General features: G+C 40.2%; 2 protein-coding genes across 4 annotated transcripts in view; one reads left to right on the top strand and one right to left on the bottom strand.

The window, feature by feature from the left end:
- Positions 1-8447: 8447 nt before the first annotated feature.
- Positions 8448-25366, bottom strand: part of LOC114300550 (uncharacterized) — a 40490-nt gene continuing 23571 nt past the window's right edge. Inside the window, exons 1-2 of one of the 3 annotated variants that reach the window (XR_014365092.1) lie at positions 17437-23756; positions 16911-17201 (exon numbers count right to left, since the gene is read on the bottom strand). Coding sequence is in view for 1 of the 3 variants with exons in the window: in XM_082921875.1 (XP_082778001.1) it covers positions 8468-8952 (485 nt within the window). In the remaining 2 variants the exon portion in view is untranslated. Of the gene's footprint in view, positions 8953-16910; positions 17202-17436; positions 23757-25366 lie in introns of those variants that run through there. The other 2 variants (XM_082921875.1, XR_014365091.1) reach the window with 2 other exon arrangements.
- On the top strand, positions 13673-15625 carry LOC114300547 (cytochrome P450 81Q32). Its single transcript, XM_028245412.2, is given in 3 exon segments — positions 13673-14611; positions 14821-15238; positions 15241-15625. Coding segments are annotated over 3 exon segments (1548 nt in total). The 5' UTR covers positions 13673-13702; the 3' UTR covers positions 15462-15625.

Genomic DNA, 25366 nt, shown 5'->3' with positions numbered 1-25366 from the left:
CGCTTCCATGGTAGACAGTACGTCTCAAAACCCCCTGTTAATTGACTTTCTTCCGCGGCCAAGCATTGAAGACGCCGGGCAGACAGATGTACTCTGCGCCGCGCTAGGTCCTTTCTGGATGGACCCCTTGATCTTATTCCTCAGAGACCGAACTCTACCAACTGATAAGAAAGAAGCCCACAAAATCCGGGTGAAGTCAGAGCGATTTTGGCTCTCTCCATCCAGTGCGCTGTATAAAAAGTCCTTCACTGGTCCTTATCTAAAGTGCATGCACCCGAATAGTGTGGAGGCCTTCTTGTACGAAATTCACGAAGGCATTTGTGGCAGCCACATATGGGGCAGGTCCTTGGCCTACCGAGCTATTTCGCAGGGATACTGGTGGCTGTGCATGCAGGCCGACGCACAAAAATACGTCCGCAAGTGCGAAAAATGCCAGAAATTCGCCCATCAGATCCATTAGCCTGCTAGGGAACTTCTTCCCCTCACCAGTCCTTGGCCCTTCGCCATGTGGGGGCTAGATATAGTGGGGCCACTGCCAACAGCACCGGGCAACCAGAAATTCTTTATTGCGGCCACAGATTACTTCACGAAATGGGTTAAAGGTGAGCCCTTGGCAACCATCAAAGAAAAAGACGTAAAGCGATTTGTCTGGCAGAACGTGGTCACGCGGTTTGGCGTCCCAAAGATCTTGATCTCTGACAACGGCACCCAGTTTGACGGTCGCCTGTTCCGAGGATTTTGTGAAGATTTGAAGATTGAATTCTACAACTCCACTCCGGCTTACCTGCAGTCCAATGGTCAAGCCGAGGCATCGAACAAGACTATTCTGGATGGGCTGAAGAAACGGCTAGATAAGGCAAAGGGAAAGTGGGCTGAGGAATTACCCAGCGTCCTTTGGGCGTACCGAACAACCCCGCGGCGATCTACCGGGGAGACTCCATTTGCTTTGGCTTATGGCATGGAGGCGGTCATACCTTTGGAAGTTGGCATGCCCACCCTACGAAGCGAGAGTTTTGAGTCCGAACTCAACGCCGAGGCTATAGCCTTGGAGCTAGACCTAGCGGAAGAGCGTCGGGAGAAGGCCCTCATCCATGTGGCCGCCTACCAACAAGAGCTCTCAAAGAAATATAACAAGACGGTGCACCCCAGACCGTTCAAAGTTGGTGATTGGGTTTTGAGGAAAGTTATGGGCAACACCCTAGTGCCAGGTGAAGACAAACTAGGGGCAAACTGGGAAGGACCCTACAAGATCACCGGTCTGGCGGGCAAGGGGGCTTACCACTTGGAGGATCTAGAGGGAAGAGCAATACCCCGGCCATGGAATGCGGCCAACCTGAAACTGTATTACTTTTAAGTGTTAGCTTTCTTTTCTTGTGCAAAGGAATTTTTTGGCTTGCACTTCACAATGTAAATCTTTTTGTCAATTTATAAGAAGTAATTTTGCTTTAGCACTTGGACTACTGTTTTAATGTAAAAAACCGAGATGGTCTACTCTGGTTGGAAGAGTTGGTGTTTTGTCCAACTTTGGGCTCCCAACCGAGATGGTCTACTCCGGTTGGAAGAGTTGGTGTTTTGTCCAACTTTGGGTTCCCAACCGAGATGGTTTACTCCGGTTAGAAGCATTGGTGTTTTGTCCAACTTCGGATTCCTAACTGAGATAGTCTACTCCGGTTGGAAGAGTTGGTGTTTTGTCCAACTTTGGGTTCCCAACCGAGATGGTTTACTCCGGTTGGAAGCGTTGGTGTTTTGTCCAACTTCGGATTCCTAACCGAGATAGTCTACTCCGGTTGGAAGAGTTGGTGTTTTGTCCAACTTTAGGTTCCCAACCGAGATGATTTATTCCGGTTGGAAGAGTTGGTGTTTTGTCCAACTTCGGATTCCCAACCGAGATGGTTTGCTCCGGTTGGAAGAGTTGGTGTTTTGTCCAACTTCGGATTCCCAACTGAGATGGTTTGCTCCGGTTGGAAGAGTTGGTGTTTTGTCCAACTTCGGATCCCCAACCGAGATGGTTTACTCCGGCTGGAAGAGTTGGTGATCTGTTCAATTTTGCTATTACCAACCGAGATGGTTATTTCGGTTTGAGAATTCGTTTGTTCCAAGTATTTCAACCCAGTTATGAATTCCGGTTGACAAGGTGTGCAATCTATGATTTAATACCGAGATGATTTGCCAAAGATGGAATTGACCGTGCAAACACTTGGCGAAATTTGAGTTTTTCATTGATAAGAAAGTAAATACAAAAGGTGGGGACAGAGCCCGGTTACATCAAAAACGCGAAAGCAAAAATACAAAAATAGAAGAAAACTAAACCAAGGGTGAGAGATTGGTGAACTCGTCCTCGGCGGCATCAACGTTGATGGTTGGACTTGTGTCTTGGGCACCGGGCTCGTCACGGCCGGGCTGCTCCTGCACCTCGGCATCCCCTTCTTCTTCCTCTGTCTCAACATCTCCCTCTTCAAGCCCTTCCTCGGCCTCCGCTTGCAAAGCGCTGAATACGTCATTTGCGTAAGGCACGAGGTAGACCGGTAGCAAAGCAGGAGGAGGATTGGCAAATACGTCGGTGTCAGAGCCCTGGCCGAGATGCTCGCAAGCGGACTTCCAGCCGGCTTTGAAGTAAATATCTTGTGTGGCAAAGACTTGCTTTTTGTAGCTCTGCTCGGCTTCGTTGAAGCCGACATTGTTAGCAGCCCGGCAGTCTTTCTTCTGCGACTTTTTGAGCTTGCTTAGCTCGGTCTGGAGCTCATCCCGTTTTTTCTCGGTCGCATCCAGCTGACCGAGCAGTCTGTTGTTGTCGGCGTTAGCCATCTCAAGTGAAGACTTTGCCCGGCCGAGCTCGGCTTGGAGGCTCTCGACTTGGCTGGCGGTATCGCTCGCCTTCTGCCGAAGTCTGTGGATGCGCTCCATGACCAAGTGCTGCTTTTGGATGGCCTGCAAAATTAGAATTTGATCAGAGAAGAAACCGTGCAAACACTTGCCAAAATTGAAGCAGAGGATTGAACTTCTTACCCTGGTCATGGATTTCACGGCGGATTTGACCAGCCGGTTGTCAGGAACGTGGTCGCTTCCAACCATGTCGCTAGGCAGCAGCAAAGCCTTTGAGAGGTCAAAGGCAAGCAAGTGCTCCTTGTCGCCTTTGACTGAAGCATTTGCTGGGATCTCCTTTCCCCGGTGTTTCAGCTGCGGCCGCCATGCTGGGATGGTGCTGACCCTGTCGACAGGTTGCTCGGTTGCCAGTTCGGTGATGAGCTCGGCGGAGGGATCGGCCCGTGGTCTTTTGCCAGCCCGGCGTGTTTCTTGGCTAGATTGCCCGGCGGCTGGAGAAGCTAAGGCGACCACGGCGGCGCTCGATTAACCGGCAACCGGGGAGCGGGCGATAACGCTCGGTATCTCGGCCGAGGTTGCGGTGAGAAGGTTTTTTATTCGACTTCTTTTGGCCATTTCTTGTTCGTCGGTTAACCGAATTAAGGGGACGTCAGGAAGGGTAGGGTCTGGAGGTGGCGAAGGAGCGCGGAGGAAGTCTGTTACTCTACTCCGGCGCGGAGCAGAATACCTGTAGGTCAGGGTGTAGCCGAGTAAATCGTTGCAATCTCGGTGGGAATATCGAAGCACGGTCCGAATTGCCTCGACGTTGGGAAATTGATAGTTGGCTTGCAAGGCTTGGATTGCTGCAAAAGAAACAGGAAAACCGGTTAGTTACAGAGTAAAGAGGTAGGCTAACCGAGCAAGTTTGAGCGACTTACATGAGGAACCGAAGTCCTTGTTTATAAACCAGCCCGGTACCTCGGCTGTTTCGTAATTGCCTGACACCCAGAAAAAATCGTCGTCGTGCAGATCTTTGTCCGGGGTGCTGGTTACAATTTTTTCCTTGCCCGGTCAGATTTTCAAGTAATAAGCTAGGTCGTCACCGGTGTGACCCATTGTGTATTGCCTCAATATCTCGGCTAGACCTAAGTTGGTGCCTAGCCGATTGTTCAATTCATGGACGCCGTTGATAATTCTATAAGTGTTGGTGGACACTTGGGTGGGTGCCAGCCCGGTGCGGCGGAGGAACTCGGTGATAAGTGGGTTTAGTGGGAAACGAAGGCCTCCTTCGACAATTGACAACACGGTGAAGGGGCATTGGTCTAGTCTGCCCCAGGGTGTTGTCTCCTCTTTAGCCAGTTCGAGATGGACGTCGGCCGGGATGCCGTACTCCTCTCTAAATGCAGCTAGCGCGGCCGGAGTATCCACTAGGAAGCGGAATTTCCCCATTTGTGGCCGGACTGAGGTAGCTCGGCTGAGGTGGTTGGCACAGTGGCAATTGGTAATTGCTCGGTCTTGAGAGCCTGAGGAATGGAGAGTGGTCCCCTTGGACTCTGCAGGAAAAGGATGGCAAGTAAGTGTGAGCTCGGTCGCGCGGAAGGAGCTGGACTTTAGCTCGGTCATTGAGGGTGCCAAACCACCTCGGTCTTCTAAGCTAACTAAAGAGCTTGGTCGCCCGGACAGGCCAGATGTTAGCCCGATTGAGCGACCATTTCTTTTTGTTATCTCGGTTTTTGCTGGGGTTGAGACAAACATGTTGTTTGCTCGGTCAGATTGGTTCTTTGGATCAAATGAAGACCAGGAGCCCGGTCCGCCCCAGTCCTTCAGTGTTCTTCAGGAAAATAAAGAACACCAAGAACAGTGGGAGGTTTGGGACGGTTTCTATGGCCTATGCCCTAAGAGCTACGTTTTAGTGCCCTAATGTGTGTAATATTAAAGAAAATAGCAACAAAAGAGGGATCGAAAGCCTTACCAATGAGGGGCAACTGCTTTTCCTTCGAGCAGAAACGCAAATAACGGCAAACGAGGACTGGACAAGGATGCTAGAGCTCTGGAGTCGAATAACAGAATGGCAGTAGGAGGAAATTGAGTTTGGGGGTGTCTTGTATGTATAGACGAGGGAGAGACCGCCCAAATTCAAATTCTGGCAAAAATGGCGGGTTGGCTACTCGAGAACCAATGGCAGCCCGCCACGTGTCCCCATTTATGGCGACGTCAGAACTAAAGAGACAGGTTGAAGAGTCGAAGAGCCAATCGGGCTACTCTCGAAGAAGAGGACATCAGCCGAGGAGTATAACTGGGCAAGTTTTCAGACAGTTACGTTAACTAGCCCGGTCACCCTTCGTCATCTTGAAGACCGAAGAATTGTTACCCCGGTCGAAGTATAGGTAATTCCAGTCACGCTCTCGCGGATGGAATTAAGGGGCAATTGAGTGGGGGATTTATGATCTGGAATTGGGCCGAGGTAACGGCCAAACAAGTTGAGAGCCCAATGTTGCATGGGGCCGAGATGATCGACTATCCGCCCGAAGATGGGCTGCCAGAATTTGGGCCGGGCAGAAATTGGGTCAAGTGTATGCCGCCCCAGACCGTCAAGAAGGTGCTCGGGAGGCAGTGCTCGGTTGGACCGAGCTTCTTGATCAGGGGATGGTGGAAGCTAGACAAGCTGAGTGACCTGTGTCCGGAAAGGCGTGGTCAACCGAGGTAACCGTTTGACCGGCAGGAGGGCCGACCACAGGAGGCGCCCCGGGCTCGGCTTTGCCGAGATGCCGCCTAGCCCGGTCCTCCCTGGTCTTAGACAGTGAAGTGCTGGGGTATGAAGCACGGCATGCCCGTGGATAGAAAAGCTCGGCTGCCGAGCTCCAACTGAGGGCAGGCAGTTGGGATTAGGTGATGTTCAGCAAGGTTTATGCTAACAGATGGGATAGCAGAGCCACGTGTCAGGCGATGACTGGGAGTGGATATGATGCGCAGAGGGTATATAAGCGTGTCTGCGCCCCCCATACGGGACACACAAACACTTTTGTAAGGAATTCTTACACTCAAACACTCTTCTCTCTCTCTCTATCCTAAGGTTTGTGCTAACTTGATCGTCGGAGGGTTTTTCCGGCCACACACCGCCGGGTAGCTCACCCTTATTGGCTTGCAGGTGATCGGGCAAATACGGAGCTCAGAAGAAAGGAGTACGGGCTTGCCAAAATATTTGCTCCCCGTACACCCTTTATAAATTATTATTAAAATTTCTTTTTGATTTTCATTCTAAATTTCAAATTAGTTGTAGCTTAAAATGTGGTTAAATTTTTGTTTTGAAATTCTATTTACGCCACATGTATATTTTATTTTTCAAAAAAATACAAAATGTTCAAATTTTCAAATTAGATAAGGGTAAAATTTCATTTGAAATATTATTTTAAATTTTTTTTAATTTCAAATGAGATATGACTTCTGATAAAAGATACAGTTAAAATTTATTTTTTAACTTTCCATATAAGTAATTTTGAAACTTAAAATTATAGATATAGAATATAGATATAGATAGTAATTATAGTAGATACCATAAATAGTTCATAAATTAATAAATTTAAAGTGTTTCTATATTAATCAAAGATTTAATTAAAATATTAAAAATTAAAGAATCAATGACAATGTGACATATATATTTTTATATTTTTTAAATTAAAAAAATTGAGAAAAAAATAATGAGACTTTAATTCACAAAGACCCTTCAAGGTTTTTGCTTATATTATATAATAGCATCGGACTTGTGCTATGCATGGTTAATTATATATGATAATGATATATATTAATATTTTATAAATTTTTACATTATAAATTTATTTTTATTTCTGAAGTATATTATATAAGCAAGTACGTTACTGGGTCTTGAAAGCTTAAAGTCTCAATGTAATTTTCTCAAATTATTAAATTTATAAATTATAAAAAAAATACACATGTCAGTAAAGTATTGGGTTTAGACATTTATTAATACAAATTAAATTAAAGTAAGTTTTAAGATGAAAGAATATACCATTATTGTTTATTAATCAATAAGGAAATGTTTTCAAATTTATTACAACATAGAAAAATATTAAATTGAGTTTTAATTATATAATATTCTTATAAGAAAAATAGAAACAAATTAGATTTTGTATAAACATTCTTAGAAGGATTTAGAAAATAAAAACTTAATTTATTTTTTGTGTAAGCATTTTTAAAAAGATTATATTGTAAGAAAATTTGAAAACATTTCCTTATTAATTTTGTGATTTCAAAATATGTAATGATATAATTATTATTTTTAATTTCAATAGTTATGATGATGTTTCATCCTAATGCAAATAAAGTATCAAGAAAGAGAAATTGACAAAACTGTTAGAGAAAATATTGAAGAGATGTTTTAATTTTAAATTGAGTTATGACATGTTCATCATTTAAAATTTTAGAGTAAATTATAAATAAACTCTTTGAGATTTGTTTAAAATATAAATTATTTTTTATAGTTTGAAAAATTACAAATACCTTCTCATTAGTATTTTTTTATTTAACGGAATTAACTAAAAAAATAAAATTTATAATTACTCTTCTATACAATAATAAAATTACCTAAATTATTAATTAAAATATATTTCTAATACCATTAAAAACTGTTAATTGAATTGATGATTTATTAATAAAATGGACCATTTAATATGAAATTAGAAACCTCAGGGGTGGAATGTAATTTTCAAAATTATAGGAGGCGATTCATTTTTTAATCAAACTTCAGTGAGTATATTTGTAATTTACCCCCAATTTTAATATTTTTAGATAAATGTCTCAAACCTCTAATCCAAGAGCACTAATAGCTCTAATGTTGGTATGGGTCCCATGTGATAGGATATTTGGAAAATGAGTGGGAGCATTAATTAGTGTCACCACTAATGATGTGACAGTGGCTCCCACCCACTGTCACAATGTTATCGTGTGCCACGTCATTAGTGATTACTTTAGAGCATCACTTTTAGTGATCTCTAGCATTGCCCTGGGATATTTTGCTCTTGTTTTTTTTTTTTTTTTTAAAAATTTTTTAGCTTATTAAAGCTAGTTTAGTGGTCCAAATTTAGTAGAAGCAATTACTGCTGTTGTTTAATAGACCACTGGATAAAAGCTATTTGTATTTTTCTATTTTAAAACTTAAAAAATTGACAATTTTTTTTGAGATTTGAACTCTCACAATACTTTTGGTGAAAACTTTCTTCACTATAATACATAGTAAAGATTTTGAAATCTATAAATGAAGAAATAATTAATTTTTAGATAATTAATTAAATAAATTGGTCAATAAACTTTTTTTTGAAATTTATTTAGTAAATTAAAAAATCAACAATTTTGAATAGAGTTATAAAGCCCCCGAGCCCCCCCTTCCCCCCCACACACACACTCTCACTCTCTCTCTCTCTCTCTCTCTCTATATATATATATATATTAGCGTATGTCCATACTTGAAGGTACGGTGTAAATAATATTAGAATTAGAATATAATTGTAATCTCAACATTATTTAATTTTTTTTAATTTGATAAAATCACAATTTCATTATAAAATTTTGGAGTTCTCACAAAACTTTTTACGAAAACTCGTTTTTTTTTTTTTTTGGGTACATCGGAAAGGAAAAGACAAAAGAAGGACTACATCCTACCGCTCTCCTGAGAGAGATGAACAATGTCCGCAACAAGCAAGGTGCGCAGTTCTTCAGGTGGTTCATTTACAATAAGCAACTCTGTCGGTTGGTATTCACCTAGCTTGGCCATTGCATCAGCACAAATATTAGCTTCCCTTCGAATATGCTGGATGGAGCAGTCACATCCTCTCATGATAATACGCGCATCTTCCACAATGCCCCAGAAAGGACATTTTTCGCCCAGATCCTTACTCAATAGTTTCACCACTTGCTCCGCATCGGTTTCTAGAATCACTTGATTGAAGCCTTGTTGAAGTATTATAGTCAGCCCCTTGTAGACTGCCCAAAGTTCCGCTTCTAGGCTGGTACATATTTCAAGTCTACCATAGTATCCACTTATCCATGACCCAGATTCATCCCGAAATAAACCACCAAAACCTTCGCCTCCTCCATGCCTGCGAGTGCTACCATCCGTGTTAAGCTTGAGTTTTCCTGCATTTGGACAAGACCACACAGAAATACTTTTAGCTTGAAGTGGTTGAGTAACATCCAATCTAAAAGCTTGAAAGATAGTTTTGGCATAATCTGATATGAATTTAACACTCTCATGGATATTAATAGTTTTTGATTCAAAAACCATTTTATTTCGATTTTTCCAAATAGTCCAAAGGGAGATGAGGAATAGGTAGGAATTATGGTTCTTCCCTTTCATATTTTGGATGATCCAATCTGGCCAAGGTAACAAAAGCCTACTGCAGTACCACTCCTTACTATAAACATGGCACCATATTTGGATGGCTTTGGGACAACACCAAAGCAAATGTTCAAGATCTTCCACATTAGCACAGTAAGGGCAATTGGGATCAAAAGTAATACCCCTTAGGTTTCTCATTTTGTTAGTAAGAATTTTTCCATGGAGGACAAGCCACAAGAAGCTTTTAAGTTTCTGAGGAAACTTAAGCTTCCAAATCCAACCCCAATCCCTTTCCTGATTATGATGATCAACAATTAAATCATAGGCACTAGATGTGGAGAATTCCCCATCAAAGGATTTAATCCATCTGGGAGTGTCTTCTCCAGCAGTAAACCTAGGTGGTTGTAGCTTTACAATAGCTTCAACCATAGGTAATGGAAAGGAACTTTTCAAATGATTTAAGTCCCAATCACCATGAGTATCAAGAAGAGACTCCACAGTAGTATGCTCACAATTTGTAGTTTGATTGGTAAGTGTGTCCACAACAAATTCAAAGGCCCCATCACCACACCACCAATCTTTCCAAATTCTCACTTTGTTACCTTTGCCAAGCTTCCAGCGAACTCCCTAAACCAGGAGCTCCCTGGTATTAAGGATACCTTTCCAAATGTGAGATATACTCTTGCCTTTCTTTTTAATTAAGAAAGGCTGTTGTCCCAAGTATTTATTTTTTAACACATCAACCCAGAGAGAATTCTCTCCAATTAACATTTTCCATCCCAATTTGGAGAGAAGAGCTAGATTTTGATCTCTAGCCTTGCGGATCCCAAGACCCCCATATTTTTTCATCTTGCAAACCTGATCCCAATTAATAAGATGAACTTTCTTTTTCTCAAGACTGTCACCCCAAAGAAAGTTTCTATTGATTTTATCAATCTCATCACAAACTTTCCTTGGGAGTTCCAAAGTTTGCATGGTATAGCTTGGGATAGCACTAGTGACAGATTGTATCAAGGTTGCTCTCCCTGCCAAGGACAACATCCCAGATTTCCACCCTGTAAGTTTATTCTTCATTTTTTTCCAAAATAAACATAAAATGATTTTTGGACACTCTATCATGCAACAAAGGGGTCCCCAGGTATTTCCCCAAATTACAGGTTAAAAGAATGCCACACATATTACTGAACTGGGCTGCTTTTCTTCTGGCAATGTTGGGAGACACAAACAAATGTGATTTATGAAGGTTAATCTTCAATCCCGAGATTTCACTAAACTCATTCAAGACTTTTAAAATAGTGTTACAATTATGCTCATTAGCTTTGGCAAACAAAATCAGATCATCCGTAAAAAACAAATGTGATATGTTAGGTCCATTCTTAGCCAAGCTAAGCCCAATCCAATGTTTATCTTGCACTTGTTGGCTAATCATGGCTGAGAGTCGTTCCATACATAACACAAATAGATAAGGGGATAGAGGATCCCCTTGTCTTAAGCCCTTAGCTGGTTTGAACTCTTCAAGGGGTTCACCATTCCACAAGATAGCTGTGTTCACACTAGTGACACAGCTCATAATCAGATTCACCAAATTTTGATCAAAGTGGAATTCTTGCAAAATTTGGTGAAGGAAATTCCAAGAAATGTTATCATACGCCTTTTCGAGATCAATTTTAAAAACCATGAAACCCACCTTCCCCTTGTTCTTATTCAGAGTATGAATGGCTTCCTGGGTGATTAAGATATTATCATGAGTGAACCGACTCGGAATGAAACTACTCTGGTTAGGACTAATAATATCATTCAAGATAGGCCTAATTTTGTTAACAAGAATTTTTGAAATGATTTTGTAAGTGACATTACACAAACTAATAGGCCTGAATTGTTTCACACTCTCAGGATTAGCCACTTTCGGGATAAGGGCTACAATAGTTCTATTAATCTCAGTAGGGATGCGATAAGAAGAAAAACAAGTTTGGACAAAATTGATGACAGATTGTCCCACAATCTTCCAAAAGGTATGGTAAAATATGGCTTGGAACCCATCCCTACCTGGTGCCTTAAAAGCTTTGATGTTCTTGACAGCCCTCCAAGTGTCTTCAGTAGACACATTTCTGCTCATTTCACATTGGTCCTCAGGGCTGATATGTTTGGTCAGATTACTCCAATGATCAAGTTCAATAGTGTGAGTATGGGCAAAAAGGTTTTGAAAATAAGCATTAACCAGACTTTTTAACTACGTGGGATTATCCACCCAAACCCCTTCCTCATTTTTCAAAACTTCAATTTTTGTTTTTCTTCTCTTGATAAGGGTAGACAAATGAAAAAATTTTGTATCCCGCTCACCCTGAGTAATCCAGTTAACACGAGATTTTTGAAACCAAAATAACTCTTCTTGATATAAAACTCTATTATACTCAAAAGTAAGCTCATTTTCCAGTTGATGTAAATTATGAGAGTAGTTTTTGGCTTGGGAAATTTGGATCCCATTAATTCTGCCAAGCAACCAGCGCTTACGCCGAAAAATGTTACCGAAAGTATTTTTGTTCCAGTCCTACAAGACAGAAGCCATGGAATCCAACTTTCCCAAAAGATTATTATTTTGCCTGGGCCAGTTATTAGCAACAATGGTGTTGAAATTCTCATGCCAAGCCGCTTCAAAAACTCGCTTTTGCTTATATAATATATAGCTAGATAGATAGATGTGCCTAGCATACATACAATTTCCACAGGCATACATACAATACTGCTTTTGCTTATATAATTATATGAAAATTGTACGTATGCCCATAATGTTCTAGTGTATTACGGGCATATATACATTGTATGGAAATATGTGTAAAATATATTGAACAAAAAGAAAAGAAATAAAAAAATAAACAAATAGGGAGAAAAATAAAAGCGGGAGAAAATAAAAAATAAAAATAAAAGAGAGAGGAAGGTGGAATTATGGGATCATGGAAGGAGTGGTGTGAGAAAAGGAAAAAGTAAGAGATAGAGTAGCAGAAAAGTAGAAAATGTATATGTAGAACATTTTTTGAAAAATATATCTTCGCCATTATTTTATAATTTGAACAGATCTGAGCCATCCAAATGTCCTACTAGGATAAAAATATGTTGAAGATTCAACACTCTTCATGCTTTATTAAAATACTAGCGTATGCCCGTGCCTAAATGCATGATATAAATAATATTAGGATTAGAATATAATTATAATCCCAACACTATTTAAATTTAATTTTTAATTTGATAAAATCACGAATTTATTCTAAAATTTTGAAGTTCTTACAAAACTCCTAGCGAAAACTCGTTTTTGCTTATATAATATTTAGCTAGATAGATAGATGTGCCTAGCATACATACAATTTCCACGGGCATATATACAATACTTCTTTTACTTATATAATTATATGAAAATTGTATGTATGTCCGTAATGTTCTAGTGTATTACGAGTATACATACATTATATGAAAATATAAGTAAAATATATTGAACGAAAATGAGAAAAAAAAAAAAACAAATAGCGAGAAAAATAAAAATGGAAGAAAATAAAAAATAAAAAGAAAAGAGAGGGGAAGGTGGGATCATGAGATCATGGAAGGATGGGTGAGAAAAGGAAAAAGTAAGAGAGAGAAACAGAAAAATAGAAAATATACATGTGAGATATTTTTTAAAAAATATATCTTAACCGTTGTTTTATAATTTGAATAGATCTGAGCCGTTCAAATGTCCTAGTAGGACAAATGTGTGTAGAACAAATTCAAAAAATCATTCTGCTTTATTATATAGATATATAGCTTCGTTTGGAAAGAAGGGTTGGGTTGGGTTTGAGATTATTTTAACCACAAAAAAACAAAATATATTTTTTAATCTAATAAGACAAAACATCACATTCAAACCATGATCATTACATTATTTCTCTCACAAAAAATTAAAAAAATCATAAAATTCTTTTCAAATGAAATTTTTTAACCCCAATTTAAAATAACCAAAAAATTAAAAAATCAATCCACCCTCCAAACCAACCCTATGGCTTCGTTTGGGAAATTGCTATTTTAGTAGGCTATTTTAGCCTCCGTTTGGGAAGTGGATTGACTTTTTGGCGTTTTAATTTTTTTGACTATTTTTGCTTGGGCTAAAAAGCTTGGTTTGGGAAGGACTTTTTGACTTTTTTTTGTGAGAGAAGAGTGTAATGATTATGGGTTAGATGTGACGTTTTGTTTGTTGTGGCTAAAATAGCCTATTTTGTTTTTTGTGACTAAAATAGTCAAAAAAGTCTGGAAACCTTCTTCCCAAACGGTGCCTTAGTAGGCTAAAATTTTTGTGTTTAGAAAGATGATTGGATTTTTTTGTGGTTTGATGTGATATTTGTGAGAGAAAAAATGAAATGATTATAAGTTTACTGTGATATTTTGTCTTATTAGGTATTTTAGCCTATTTTATCTTTTTGTGAATTTTAGCCTAAACTAAACTATTTTTTTTTTCTTGCCAAACACCCCCTATATATACATATATATGGCACTACTCTTTTTATCCCAGAACATCTGAACATCATGGAAGCTACTCTGTTGATATACCTTGCTCTGTTTTTATCTTTCTATGTCTTGGCCAATCACATTCTTGGCAAGCTCCAAAACCTCCCACCAAGCCCTTTCCCAACTCTACCCTTACTCGGTCACTTCCACCTCTTAAAAAAACCGATTCACCAAACCCTGTCCAAGCTCTCCCACCGCTACGGTCCGCTCCTTCTCCTCAGGTTCGGCTCCCGCCGTGTCCTCCTCGTCTCCTCCCCGTCCGCCGCCGAAGAATGCTTTGTACGAAACGACATCGTCTTCGCAAACCGCCCTAGGCTACTCGCCGGAAAAATCTTCGGCTACAACTACACCACCGTGGCATGGGCACCCTACGGCGACCACTGGCGAAACCACCGCCGCATCGCCTCCATCGAGCTTCTCTCCTCCCACCGCCTCCCGATGCTCTCTCACATCCGCGTCGACGAGGTCCGATCGCTGATCCACCGTATATATAAAGTCTCATCCGCAAATCCAGATCAAGTGGTGGATATGAAGTCTGTAAGCTTCCAGCTCACCTTCAATGTCATGACGAGGATGATTGCGGGGAAGACGTACTACGGCGAGGGTGTGGAGAGCTCGGAGGGAGTGAAGAGGTTCCAAGAGATAGTGAAAGAGACGGCTAATTTGGCGGCAGATAGGAATGTTGAAGATTTCTTGCCATTTTTGAAGTGGTTTGGGATTAATAAAGGGTTGGAGAAGAAGTTAATTAGAATATTTGAGAAGAGAGATAAGTTTATGCAGGATTTGACAGATCAACATCGGTCTGATAATCAATCTTGTTTTAATGGTGAGATGGAAAGAAGGAGGACCATGATTGAAATCATGTTATCTCTTCATGATACAGAACCTGAGTACTACACTGATGAGAATATCAAAAGCCTTTTGCTGGTAAGAGACTTGTATTTATGTGTTCTCCAGCCACCATGAATCTCACCATCCAATCAAAACTTTATAGAGTATCACGTGTTCATATTTTGAAAATACTGAATAATTACCTTGCCAACTATACTTTTTAATTATCTTCTGTGATTTAATTATGTATGAATTATTTCCATAATGAAAATTAATATGACTATATTCACTGTTTAATTATGTAGGTACTACTACGAGCAGGGACCGGCACATCAGCCGGAACTATAGAGTGGGCAATGTCATATTTGCTCAACAATCCAGAGATTTTAAACAAGGCACAAATTGAAATCGACAATTGTGTTGGACAAGATCGATTGATCGATGAATCCGATGTGTCTCAACTTCCATACCTTCGCTGCATCATTAATGAGACATTGCGAATACATCCAATAGTCCCTTTACTCTTACCGCATGAATCATCGGCAGATTGCACCGTACAAGGTTTTCTCATCCCACGTGGCACGATGTTACTGGTGAACATGTGGGCCATACAAAATGATCCCAACATTTGGATGGAGCCCAGCAAGTTCAAGCCTGAAAGATTTCAAGGGCTAGATGGGTTTAGAGATGGATTCAAGTTGATGCCCTTTGGGTCTGGTAGTAGGGGTGTCCTGGGGAGGGGTTGGGCTTGCGCATCGTTGGGCTGGCATTGGGCTCCCTGATTCAATGCTTTGATTGGAGAAGGGTTAGCAAGGAAATGGTTGATATGAGCGAAGTGAGTGGTGGGTTCATCGCACCCAAGGCTAAACCATTGATGGTCAAGTGTCAGCCACGTGAAAAAATAGTGAAGCTTGTCTCTCATATTGGAGCCAATTTAGTCCCATGAACGGTAGGAAAATAATTTCAGAAAAATTAATTTAATGTAAATAAATAATAAAATAAAATATAAAAAATTCTGTAAACTTAGTGTAGATTATGATCGAGATCAATGTTTGAATATTATGTCTTTTAAGGCAGAAATTCACCCTCGCCTATGGTACTTGCGATTGATGGACGTCTTGTTTTCAAAGATACAATGATCACCACACACAAAAAATTGCACAAGTTTTTAAGTGTTCAGTGAACCAATTTGTGTCATGTACTCTCTTTTATATATTTGACTAGACATAATTATGAATCTTAAAATTTCTTAACAAATGAATGCCATGGGAATGGTATTTATCAAAGTATTTGTGACCATTCATAATGGTTGTAAGATTACACCCTTCATTCGAATGGAATCCAATTTCATTCACTTCTAAATTTTCGCAAACAAAATTTGGTAGCTTACTCTCTCTATGATTGTAACATATGATTTTATCCCAAGATTGCTCTATTATCGAACTCTTATGATCGGCATTTATTTCGCAGTACAAGTTTTTGCATTTGGATATTTTCATAATTTTCTCCTTGATGAATGTTGGTTGATTTTTATTTTTTGTTTTGTTGAATAAACTCTTCTGTAAGTATTGTTTGACTTATCTTAATAGAAATTTCTACTGATAAAAAAAAAAAAAAAATTGTTTTAAGTTGCTATGAGACTTGCATAATTAACAAGACTATTATGGTCAACTTGTAATTGAATCAGGATCCTACCATGATTTCCTATATTATGATCATATTGTGATAAGTTTAGTCATGTAATCGTTTCGATCAGGATTGGGAGAATTGGTATTGGGGTCATCTCGCATATTATGATCTTATGTGATTTTTCCTTCCATTTTCTTAATTAAAAAATTGAAATCAATCACATGTTATTGTTTGATTATTAACTTGTTATAAAATAACAATTCACAGGAGGTTCCGTATTAAATATAAATGAAGAGAGAAGAGTATAATTTTTTTTTTCTTTTTGGTAAAAGTAGAAATTGCTATAATTGTCTCCACTTCATTCTTATTCTTTAGAGAAAATTGTTAAAAAATCCAAATTAAAAATGATATAAGTTCAGTGAATAATTTTTGTGAGAAATTCACATTTTGTAAAATAAATTGGTGAGAAATCCTTTTAGTTTTGGAATAAATTTTGTTTCTAATTTTACCCCTATTTGACTTTTTTAATCTAGTGACTTTTCATTGATTATCTGTTCAAATTTATATCTATCTATTTAAATTATTTTCTATCTGTTCATTCTTTTCTTCTTATATGTCCAATTTTTTTACCCTATCTGTCCAAATTCTGTGAGTTTCTCTCTAATTTTTCCTATCTATTGAAATTCTTGAGCCAGTTGAAATCTATTTTTATCTATTCAATTTTTAGAATGAACAGATCATGGTATAATCTATCCTAGTCAACTTATTTATCGGTTAAATTTTTTTTTTTCTTATTTGTTCAAACATTCACAACCAATTTTTTTCTTATCTGTTCAAACATTCACAGCCACCGTTCTCTCTCTCTCTTTGTATCTGTCTCTTTCTCTCTCTTGTAATACACAAATTACAATCACAAACAACATATACAAAAATGGGAATGGTGCTTCAAGAACACTGATTGGATTAACATTCATAGCCATTGTTCTTCTACTTCTTCGCACTCATTTGCCTTTTCGGTATCGCCTCTTCTGTATCATCTCTTCGGTTTCTCTATTATCTATTACATATACACAATTCACATTGCTCACTCACAACACAAAAATTTCTCAAAATCAAAAACAATTTAGCAACAAAGAAACAATTAATAAAAAAGAAAGCAAACTTACATCAAAATAAAAATCAAAACCCTCACTCATGTATGCATATGCATACATCCACAAACACACACACACACACACACACACACACACATAAAGGACAACAGATATGGCTGAATTTTTCAAGGATTTTACCTTTGAAGATCAGATATGGCTTTCTGAACTTCAGTTCGAGATGGAACAGACCTGAAAACAGATATCCAAGGAGGTGGAGGCGGCAACAGATATAGAGAACATGGCGTCGGAGTCGCGACTAGTGGCAGTTCCATCGGCAATGGCAAGCATGATCTTTTTCATCTCCCATCTGAATTTGTAGTCACCGGATCTGCTTTTGTAGGCCTTGTGTTTGACGTTGTAAATCAGTGCGACGGAGACATGACGGTAGCTTTACAGAAGAGTGAGAGGTCATCGAGGTCATTGATATTAAACAAGACGCCGTGGACACAATGTGGAGATGGCAACGCGACAGTGGGCGGAGTTCGATGGATGTTACAAATCCGATGAATAGGTTGACCGAACTTATTTTCTATGTACTCCGGTGACCGAAACCCTAAACGGCAGCTTAGATAGACCTCTTGAGCTCTGGCTTGCTCCAAACACTCATCTGTGTCGGCCAAAGAGACCCTAAGGTCTTCCACCACGGCGGCAGAGGTCATAATATCATCATTTGTAGAGAGAGAGAGAGAGAGTTTGTAGCCAGAGAGAGAGGGGGTTAGGGATAAGCGAGAGAGAGTGTGAGAATTGAGGAATTTTAATCGTGTATAGGCACTAGATGTTGATCTAAGGAAGTCTGCATTTCCAGAGCCACTGCCAATTTTCTCTTTGCTCATCATGTTCCATAAACAAGTTATAGGCACTAGATGTTGAGAAACAACTATCCAGGGATCCTTTCCAATATGGCTAATCAGGATTTGGATTATAAAGAGGGGGTTTTTCTTTAAAAATAATTTCAGCCACATTGGTTAGGAAGCTGTGGTTAACAATGTTCACATCCTAGTCACTTTCCTCATTAAGGAAAAAAGTCACCTTAATCAAATCTGAGTTAACATGTAATTGTGGAATAAGATCTGCCAAAGGTTTAGCACCACACCGCCAGTCCTTCCAAAGATTGACATTAGAATTATCACCAATGGAACATTTGACAACTTTAATCAAGATGTTCCTGGTTTTAGTTATGCTTTTCCACACATGAGAAGCTTTTTTTCTTTTCTTCCAGTTGCAAATATTGGAGTTCTTTAGGTATTTGGCCTTGAGAACCTTAATCCACAATCTATTCTCATTATTGAGGATTTTCTAACCAAGTTTGGAGAGTAGGGCAATGTTTTGCTCACAAGCTTTTTTGATTCCCAGCCCTCAAACTTTTTACTTTTATACACCTCATCCTATTTCACAAGATGAATCTTTTTCTTGTCCACAATGTCCTTCCAGAGGAAGTTTTGCTTGATGCGATCAATTTCATTACAAACCCTCTTAGGGATTGCCACAGTTTGCATGGGGTATGTGGGAATAGCTGTGGTCACAAATTGAATCAAGGTAGTTTTTCTTGCCATAGACAAGACTTTCATTTTTCACCCAGCCAACTTGCTGTAGATACCCCATTTTTGACCGACTTTAAGACTCAGACGTCATCGTTTGTGCACTCGATGATTATACATGTTTGTGCTCGTTTTGAGTACCCAAAGTTCTCGGCGGAACGCCTTGTCTTTGGACCTCTAAACCTCTTTGTTTTGTGCTTGTTTTTAGACCAAACCTTGGTGCCTCTTGCCTGGAGTGGGAAAAGGCCTTGTCGGCCACTTTTGGCACTTGTCGGCCACTTGAAATGGTCGGTTGGCTAAGGGAGGTGGCCAACCGGCCACCTAAAGTGGCCGATGGCCATTTTTTTCTTTTTTCAGATATTTTCTTTGCCAGCTGTGCCAGCTGTGCCAGCTGTTGATCACTGAATACATCCTCCATACACGTGGAAGCAAGCTTTGGCTCGCATTTCTATATAAGGGGAGGTCCCTTCCCCATTTAAGGGGTTACAAAATTTTGTGAGCAAAATTTCTCCCTCTCTCTCTAGAATTTTCTCTCTCTCTCTCTCTCTCTATATATATATTTTGTGCTTGAAAGTGAGTTTTCTCTACACATTTGCACTAAGACCCTTGATCAAACACCTTCACCTTGGAGCTGAGGTTCTTTGAGGCCTTGCTTGAGCTTCTAAGAGTGCTTTGACCTCAGAAATTGTGCTGTTTGTTGCTATGCTTCAAGGGTATTAAGCTTACCTCTTTAAAGCTTTGTTTTAGTTGCTTGTTTGGCCACCTTTGCATGCTAGTTTTAGACTGGTTTTAACTTCTAAAAAACTCTGTTTTTATGGTTAAAATAATGGTTTGAAGTTTGTTTTGGAGTTAAGGGTGGTTCACCCTCTTTTGTAGCTTGTTTGCTAAGTGTTGTGCCATGTTTCAAAGCTTTCAAAACAACCTTTTTTGCCCTTTTAACCACTGAATTCCAGGAAAATTTCAGTGGCAAAAACTTGGTTTTGAGGTCCAAAATAGGAGAGGGTGGCCTCCCCACCTTGTGTCTTGTTTGCAAGTGTTGATGGCCTAACATGTGAGCATGTTTTTCTATCCTTTTGTAGCTTAATTCAAGCATGTTTTAGCTACTGATTTGACATGATTTAGCTCTGTTTTGAGTTGCTTTGATCATATGAGCCATGTTTTGTATAGTTATAGTGTAAATGGCTTCACTAGCTTTGTGTTTTAAGGCCTCTAGCATGTCTTACATGAGTTGTTTGCATGTTATAGCATCATTTTGCATGTAATTAGCGCATATATCTTTGTCACACTCTCACTTATTTCACTCTTTCATTGCTTTTGAGAGTTGTGTTTTGAGCCTTGTTTGCGAGCTATCATGTGCGCATGTTTTTCTTGTCTCTTATGTTTTAATCCTAGCATGTTTTGGCTACTGATTTGGCATGTTTAAGCTCTGTCCAGAGCTGATTTGGTCATTTAAGCTTAATATTGCATGCCTCTAGCGTAGTGCTCTTCACTAGTTTTGATACTTTTGGCTTTTAACATGTTGTGTATGTGTTGCTTGCATGATTTAGTGTCTTTTGCATGCCATTTCAGCACTAAAAAGTCTACAACCTCCTTTATTTCTTCATTTTTCCATTCGTTTTGAGGGTTTGTTAACCTTATGATTGTGTTTAAGCTTGAGATAGAGCTTGTGCTCAATGGCTTTAATTCTCTTCTGAGGGTTCCTTCTAGCCAAAGGCATGATCTCTCTCATGTCTTAAACCATCCTTTGGTTGACCCCCCTCTCATTAGAGGACACTCATCTTGGACTTAACCAATTAAAGAATGACTTGGTAATGCTAAAATGAGTAAACAAAATTGAAGCAAGTAAAACATGACCAAGATAAGCTTGTTGTGTTTGCATTGCATGTGTTTGGATCGGACGTTAATCCAAACACAAAAAATGTAGGACGTTTCATACTCAAAGTGATGAAACGCGTCACATTTCTTGGTCGTCGTCACCCTTGATCATGCATGATAGGGTGGTGGCCCTTTGAGTCTTATTTGTGCATTCATTGAGCTTATACAAGCTTGGTTTTTTGGCCATCATGCATGAAAATGCTTGATTTGTGGCTTGAGAGCCAAGTGTCATACTCCTTTGAGCTTGAGAAATTAATGATAAGGAGGTGGCAGTACACACATTTCTTGTAAAATACATTGTTTTGCCTCCGTTGCTCTTTGTTGCAACAAAAACAAAAGTCTGGAAAAAGCAGTGGCCGACCGGCCATATGAAGTAGCCGACTGGCCACTTATACTGGCCGACCGACCAGTTTAGGTGGCCGACAGCCACCTTCTGTGGCCGACTGGCCACCAGTCCATTTTTGTACAAGAATGTTCCTATTTTGAAATAGAGGCAGTCTGGAAGTTGGTTCAGTTTTCAGAGATCAAGATTAGTGTAAACAGAGGTAGCCGATGGCAAGGCGATGGATTTTCAGGAGAAAGCCGAACGAGCATGCATGTCTCCCTCGCCCGTGAGGCCACTTTATTGCTTTATTAGCTAGTTGTAGCTAATCATTACATGTGTTGTAATTAATTAGTTCAATTTGTTTTGTAATATTTTAATTAGCTTAATGTAGCTAGTTATTCAATTGTATTGTAATTAATTAGCTAGAATAGTTAATTAGTTGTTTTGTAATAATTAGCTTAGCTTAGTGTAGCTTAGCTCTTATTTATTCAGACCCTCCTTCGTGAGGGCGCAATGTTGTAATAAGCGTGCGTGGGTGTGTGTGTGTATGCATGTCTTCCAACCCCACGTCTTTCTCCCTTTTATTTAACTACTTTCAATGGTGAGATTAGGGACATTTTCAATTAGCATACCTTATGCTCGCATGCGTGCATCATTCATTTATCTTGCATGCACCGAGCTCGGCGCATCATTCAAACTGCATTATATTTAATACTTATTTGAATACGTGTATCAAATTGTTGCATTCATATGCCGTCTTAGGTAGCCGAGCCTATTATTCGCATTGCATGTGTTGTATTAGGCATCTTGTATAGTTAGGATCATGCATGATTTCTAACTAGCATTTGTTTTGGCTTGGAGTACACTGTATGTTTTACGCTTTATCATACTTGCATGAGTGTGAGTGTTGCCATGATAGCATGCTTGCCATGAGGCTATGTACTTAAGTGATTAACTGCATGAATGCCTGTGGATAAAGACTTAATTGCTTGAATTGGAACAATTCGATAAATGTGAGTTTTAAGCCCAATTTGCGAAGTGGCAAATCATGTTTTAAGCCCACTTGGGAGTGGCAAATCCGCGTTTTAGCCCACTTAAGGGTGGCATTTTCAAACCATTTTCGAAAACAAACATGAATTGATTTGCTCCAAGTCTCGCAACTTAGTCTATACTTGTATGCATGCACGCCACATAGTAATGTTAGCTAATAATCGGAATAAGAACACGTGTGTTTATAAAACAACTTATCATGCTTAGTAGAGGTCGATCCTTTGATCGGGCGAGCGAGGGTGCTCATTTCAGGACCTTCCCCTCTCGTACCCAAGTTCCTGAGCCGAGGTAACTTTGGTGATGATGGACATGTGGCCCTTGGCACGAGTCAGGGTTTCCTAAATTTCTCAAAAATAAAATATTCAGGTGGCGACTCTGTAATCTGGCAAAGTAGGCCAGTTTTGGCATTATTTGATTCAAAATCTGATTTTTCAAAATGATTTTCCGGATTGGACTCTTTGGTGTTTATCAGTTTCACATTGCACTTTGTAAGAGTAGATTCAGAACTGTGATAGGAGTTTGAACTGTAGGACCAATTCGCGCCTCTCTGAAAGGGGGCACGTTTAGAAAGTCGAGTCTACTGTTTCTAGCGACTCTACTGGGGATTTAGAGAACTTGACTCGAACTCATGATATGTTGTTTTATTTACACTTATGTGTTTCTTTGCATTTTTATTTGCATTTGCGTTGGTGCACCTAAGTCACAGTGTTTGCCATCTGCTATTCCTGAACGATTTGTCAAAGGCTTGCTTGGAAAAGCTTACCATAAGGCTGACCGTTTGCGGGCTCTGCCACGATGGGAACACAAACCTTGGATCTGGACTACCGCTGTACCATTTGATCCTCCTTTCACTTCTCGGTGTTAGGAGTGAGAGGTATATTAGGTGGTCTTGCTGAGACACCCTCTTTTACCAATTGACTAGTTGCATATCGGAAGGCATAGAGACTGTTCCAAACTAGGACAGATTGCTCACCCGAATGCAGGATTGTTTGAAACCATATGTTTGCGTAGTGAACCCCTAGCTCCTGACAAGGGGTGTAATTTTGGCCCGCGGCCCGATGTGGGCTGGCTCGTTAAGGCCCATTTAGGCCCGAGACCTTGGTCCAGGGCCTAGGCCATCGTTTGAAGCCCGGCCATTGGCCCGCTCAAGGCCCACCCAAAAGCCCGGCTCGAGACCCTGTCCGGCCGGCCCACCCGAGGCCCAGTGTTATTTTTAATAGAAAATAATAAAATTTTGGTGGGAAAAATTAAAAAAATTGTTTACACCCACCCAAAGCCCGAGCCCAGGGGCTCGGCCCACTGGCCCGCCCAAAGCTCGAATACCCCTAGGCCCGGGCTTGAGCCTGGCCCTAGTTTTTTGGCCCGTGGGCCGGCCCGACCCGGCCCGATTTTTTAGCGAGAGCCCGCAAGGCCCGAATGGGCCGGGCCGGGCCTGAGCCCGAATGGTCCGGGCCAAAATTACACCCTTACTCCTAACGAAACTAGGACAAGGTAACCCTACCCCACCATAGGGGTGTTTTGGCTCTCTTTAACTGGTATGTGCTTTGCAGTGAACTGTACAGGGATGTGCGTATTAGTTGCCAAGTTGGTATCTATTTTGGGATAGAATTTAGTAGAGAGCACCGTCATTCAGCTGTGATCATATCTGTTCTAGTGAAACCAGGCTGTGATGTTGTGTAACAAGCCCGCGGGGGACCTCGCTACAGCTCGGACTCGATTTTGTTGTCACGGTTCCTAATCTGAACCAAAGAGTCCAAATCCGGCAAATCGTTTTGAGAAACTGATTTTTTGAAAAAGTAGTGCCAAACATGGACTGCTTTGCCAGATACAGAGTCGCCACCTAAATATTTTATTTTTGGGAAATTTATTAAACCCTGACTCGGTGCCAAAAGGCCACGTGTCCGTCATCACCAAAGTTGCTTCGGCTCGGGAACTTGGGTACGATTGGGGAAGGTCACTTCGTGAGCACCCCCGCTCGCCCGGTCATAGACCGGCCTCTACTAACCATGATATCTATTTTTGAAAACTTTGTGAGTTCTTATTCCGGTTTATTAGCCTAGGTTACTATATGATGCGCACAGCATGCAAATATAGACCGGGTCGCCTCAATTGGAACGAAACATTTCATGCTTGTTTTTGAAAGTGATTTGCTACCCGTAGGTAGGCTTTAAAACATTTGATGATTTATTCCAATTTAAGTAACCCAACCTTCACCCACAGGCATTCAGGCAGATATATCATGTAAGCACATAGCCTCATGGTAAGCATGCTATTCATGGCAGTCACTCACACGCATGTAAGGATGCTAAAGCATAAAGCTTACCGAGTACTCCAAGCCAAAATAGGAATTCATTAGAAATCATGCATGATCCTAACTGTACAGAAATGCCTAATGCAACACATGCAAAATGCAATTATAGCAGGCTCGGCTATTCTAAGATGGCATATGAAATGTTACAACTATCATGTATTCAACTTTGAAATTGAAAGTACAATGCAGTTAGTATGATGCGCCGAGCCCGGTGCATGCAATACAGATGGATGAATGCAAACATGCTGTCATACTGTATACTAATTTAAATATGCCCTAATCTAACCATCATAAGCGGATAAATAAAAGGGAGAAAGACGTGGGGTTGGAAGACATACATCACACTCACGCACACTTATTACAGTTGTGCCCTCACTCGGAGGGTCCGAATAAATATACAGTCCCGAATAAAAGAATATTACAGTCCAAAATATTACAAAATCCTAATTAATTAATGAATTAACTAAGAAAGCAAATAAAACTGGCATGCAAGCCAGGGACTGCCTTGCTTCTGATGGATGATGCATGTCCGGATTGTCTTGCGCGGAAATCCACCGGAATGCCCCAATTAGCCTCTGTTTACACCTGTTCTTGAAATGCGTGCCAAGCCCCAAAAGGTTGCTGATTCTTCATTTTGCTGCAACAGAGAGCAGGAAAGGGGCATAGCAATGTATTTGCACAGATATATGCATGTCTCGATCCTCGTGCCACCAATCACGCATACCGAGGCATGATGGCCGATGAGCCGAAATGCACAGCTCAATATAGGATGAATGCACATGAAACTACAGCTAAAACCTAATTCCATCATGGATAATCCGGAGTGTCGGTGACTGGGGAATTGAGACACATTCCGTCACTCGGAGTACGAAATGTACCTCGTTTCCCGTGCCCGGGCTAACTCCTATTCCGGTCATGATGCAATATGCATGATATGCGTGAAATGCAACTAAGATACAATCCTAACAT

Source organism: Camellia sinensis, chromosome 3, assembly GCF_055761805.1.
Source record: "Camellia sinensis isolate YWXY chromosome 3, ASM5576180v1, whole genome shotgun sequence".
NCBI classification, from domain to species: Eukaryota; Viridiplantae; Streptophyta; class Magnoliopsida; order Ericales; family Theaceae; genus Camellia; species Camellia sinensis.
This window is presented reverse-complemented; position numbering and strand designations above follow the sequence as displayed.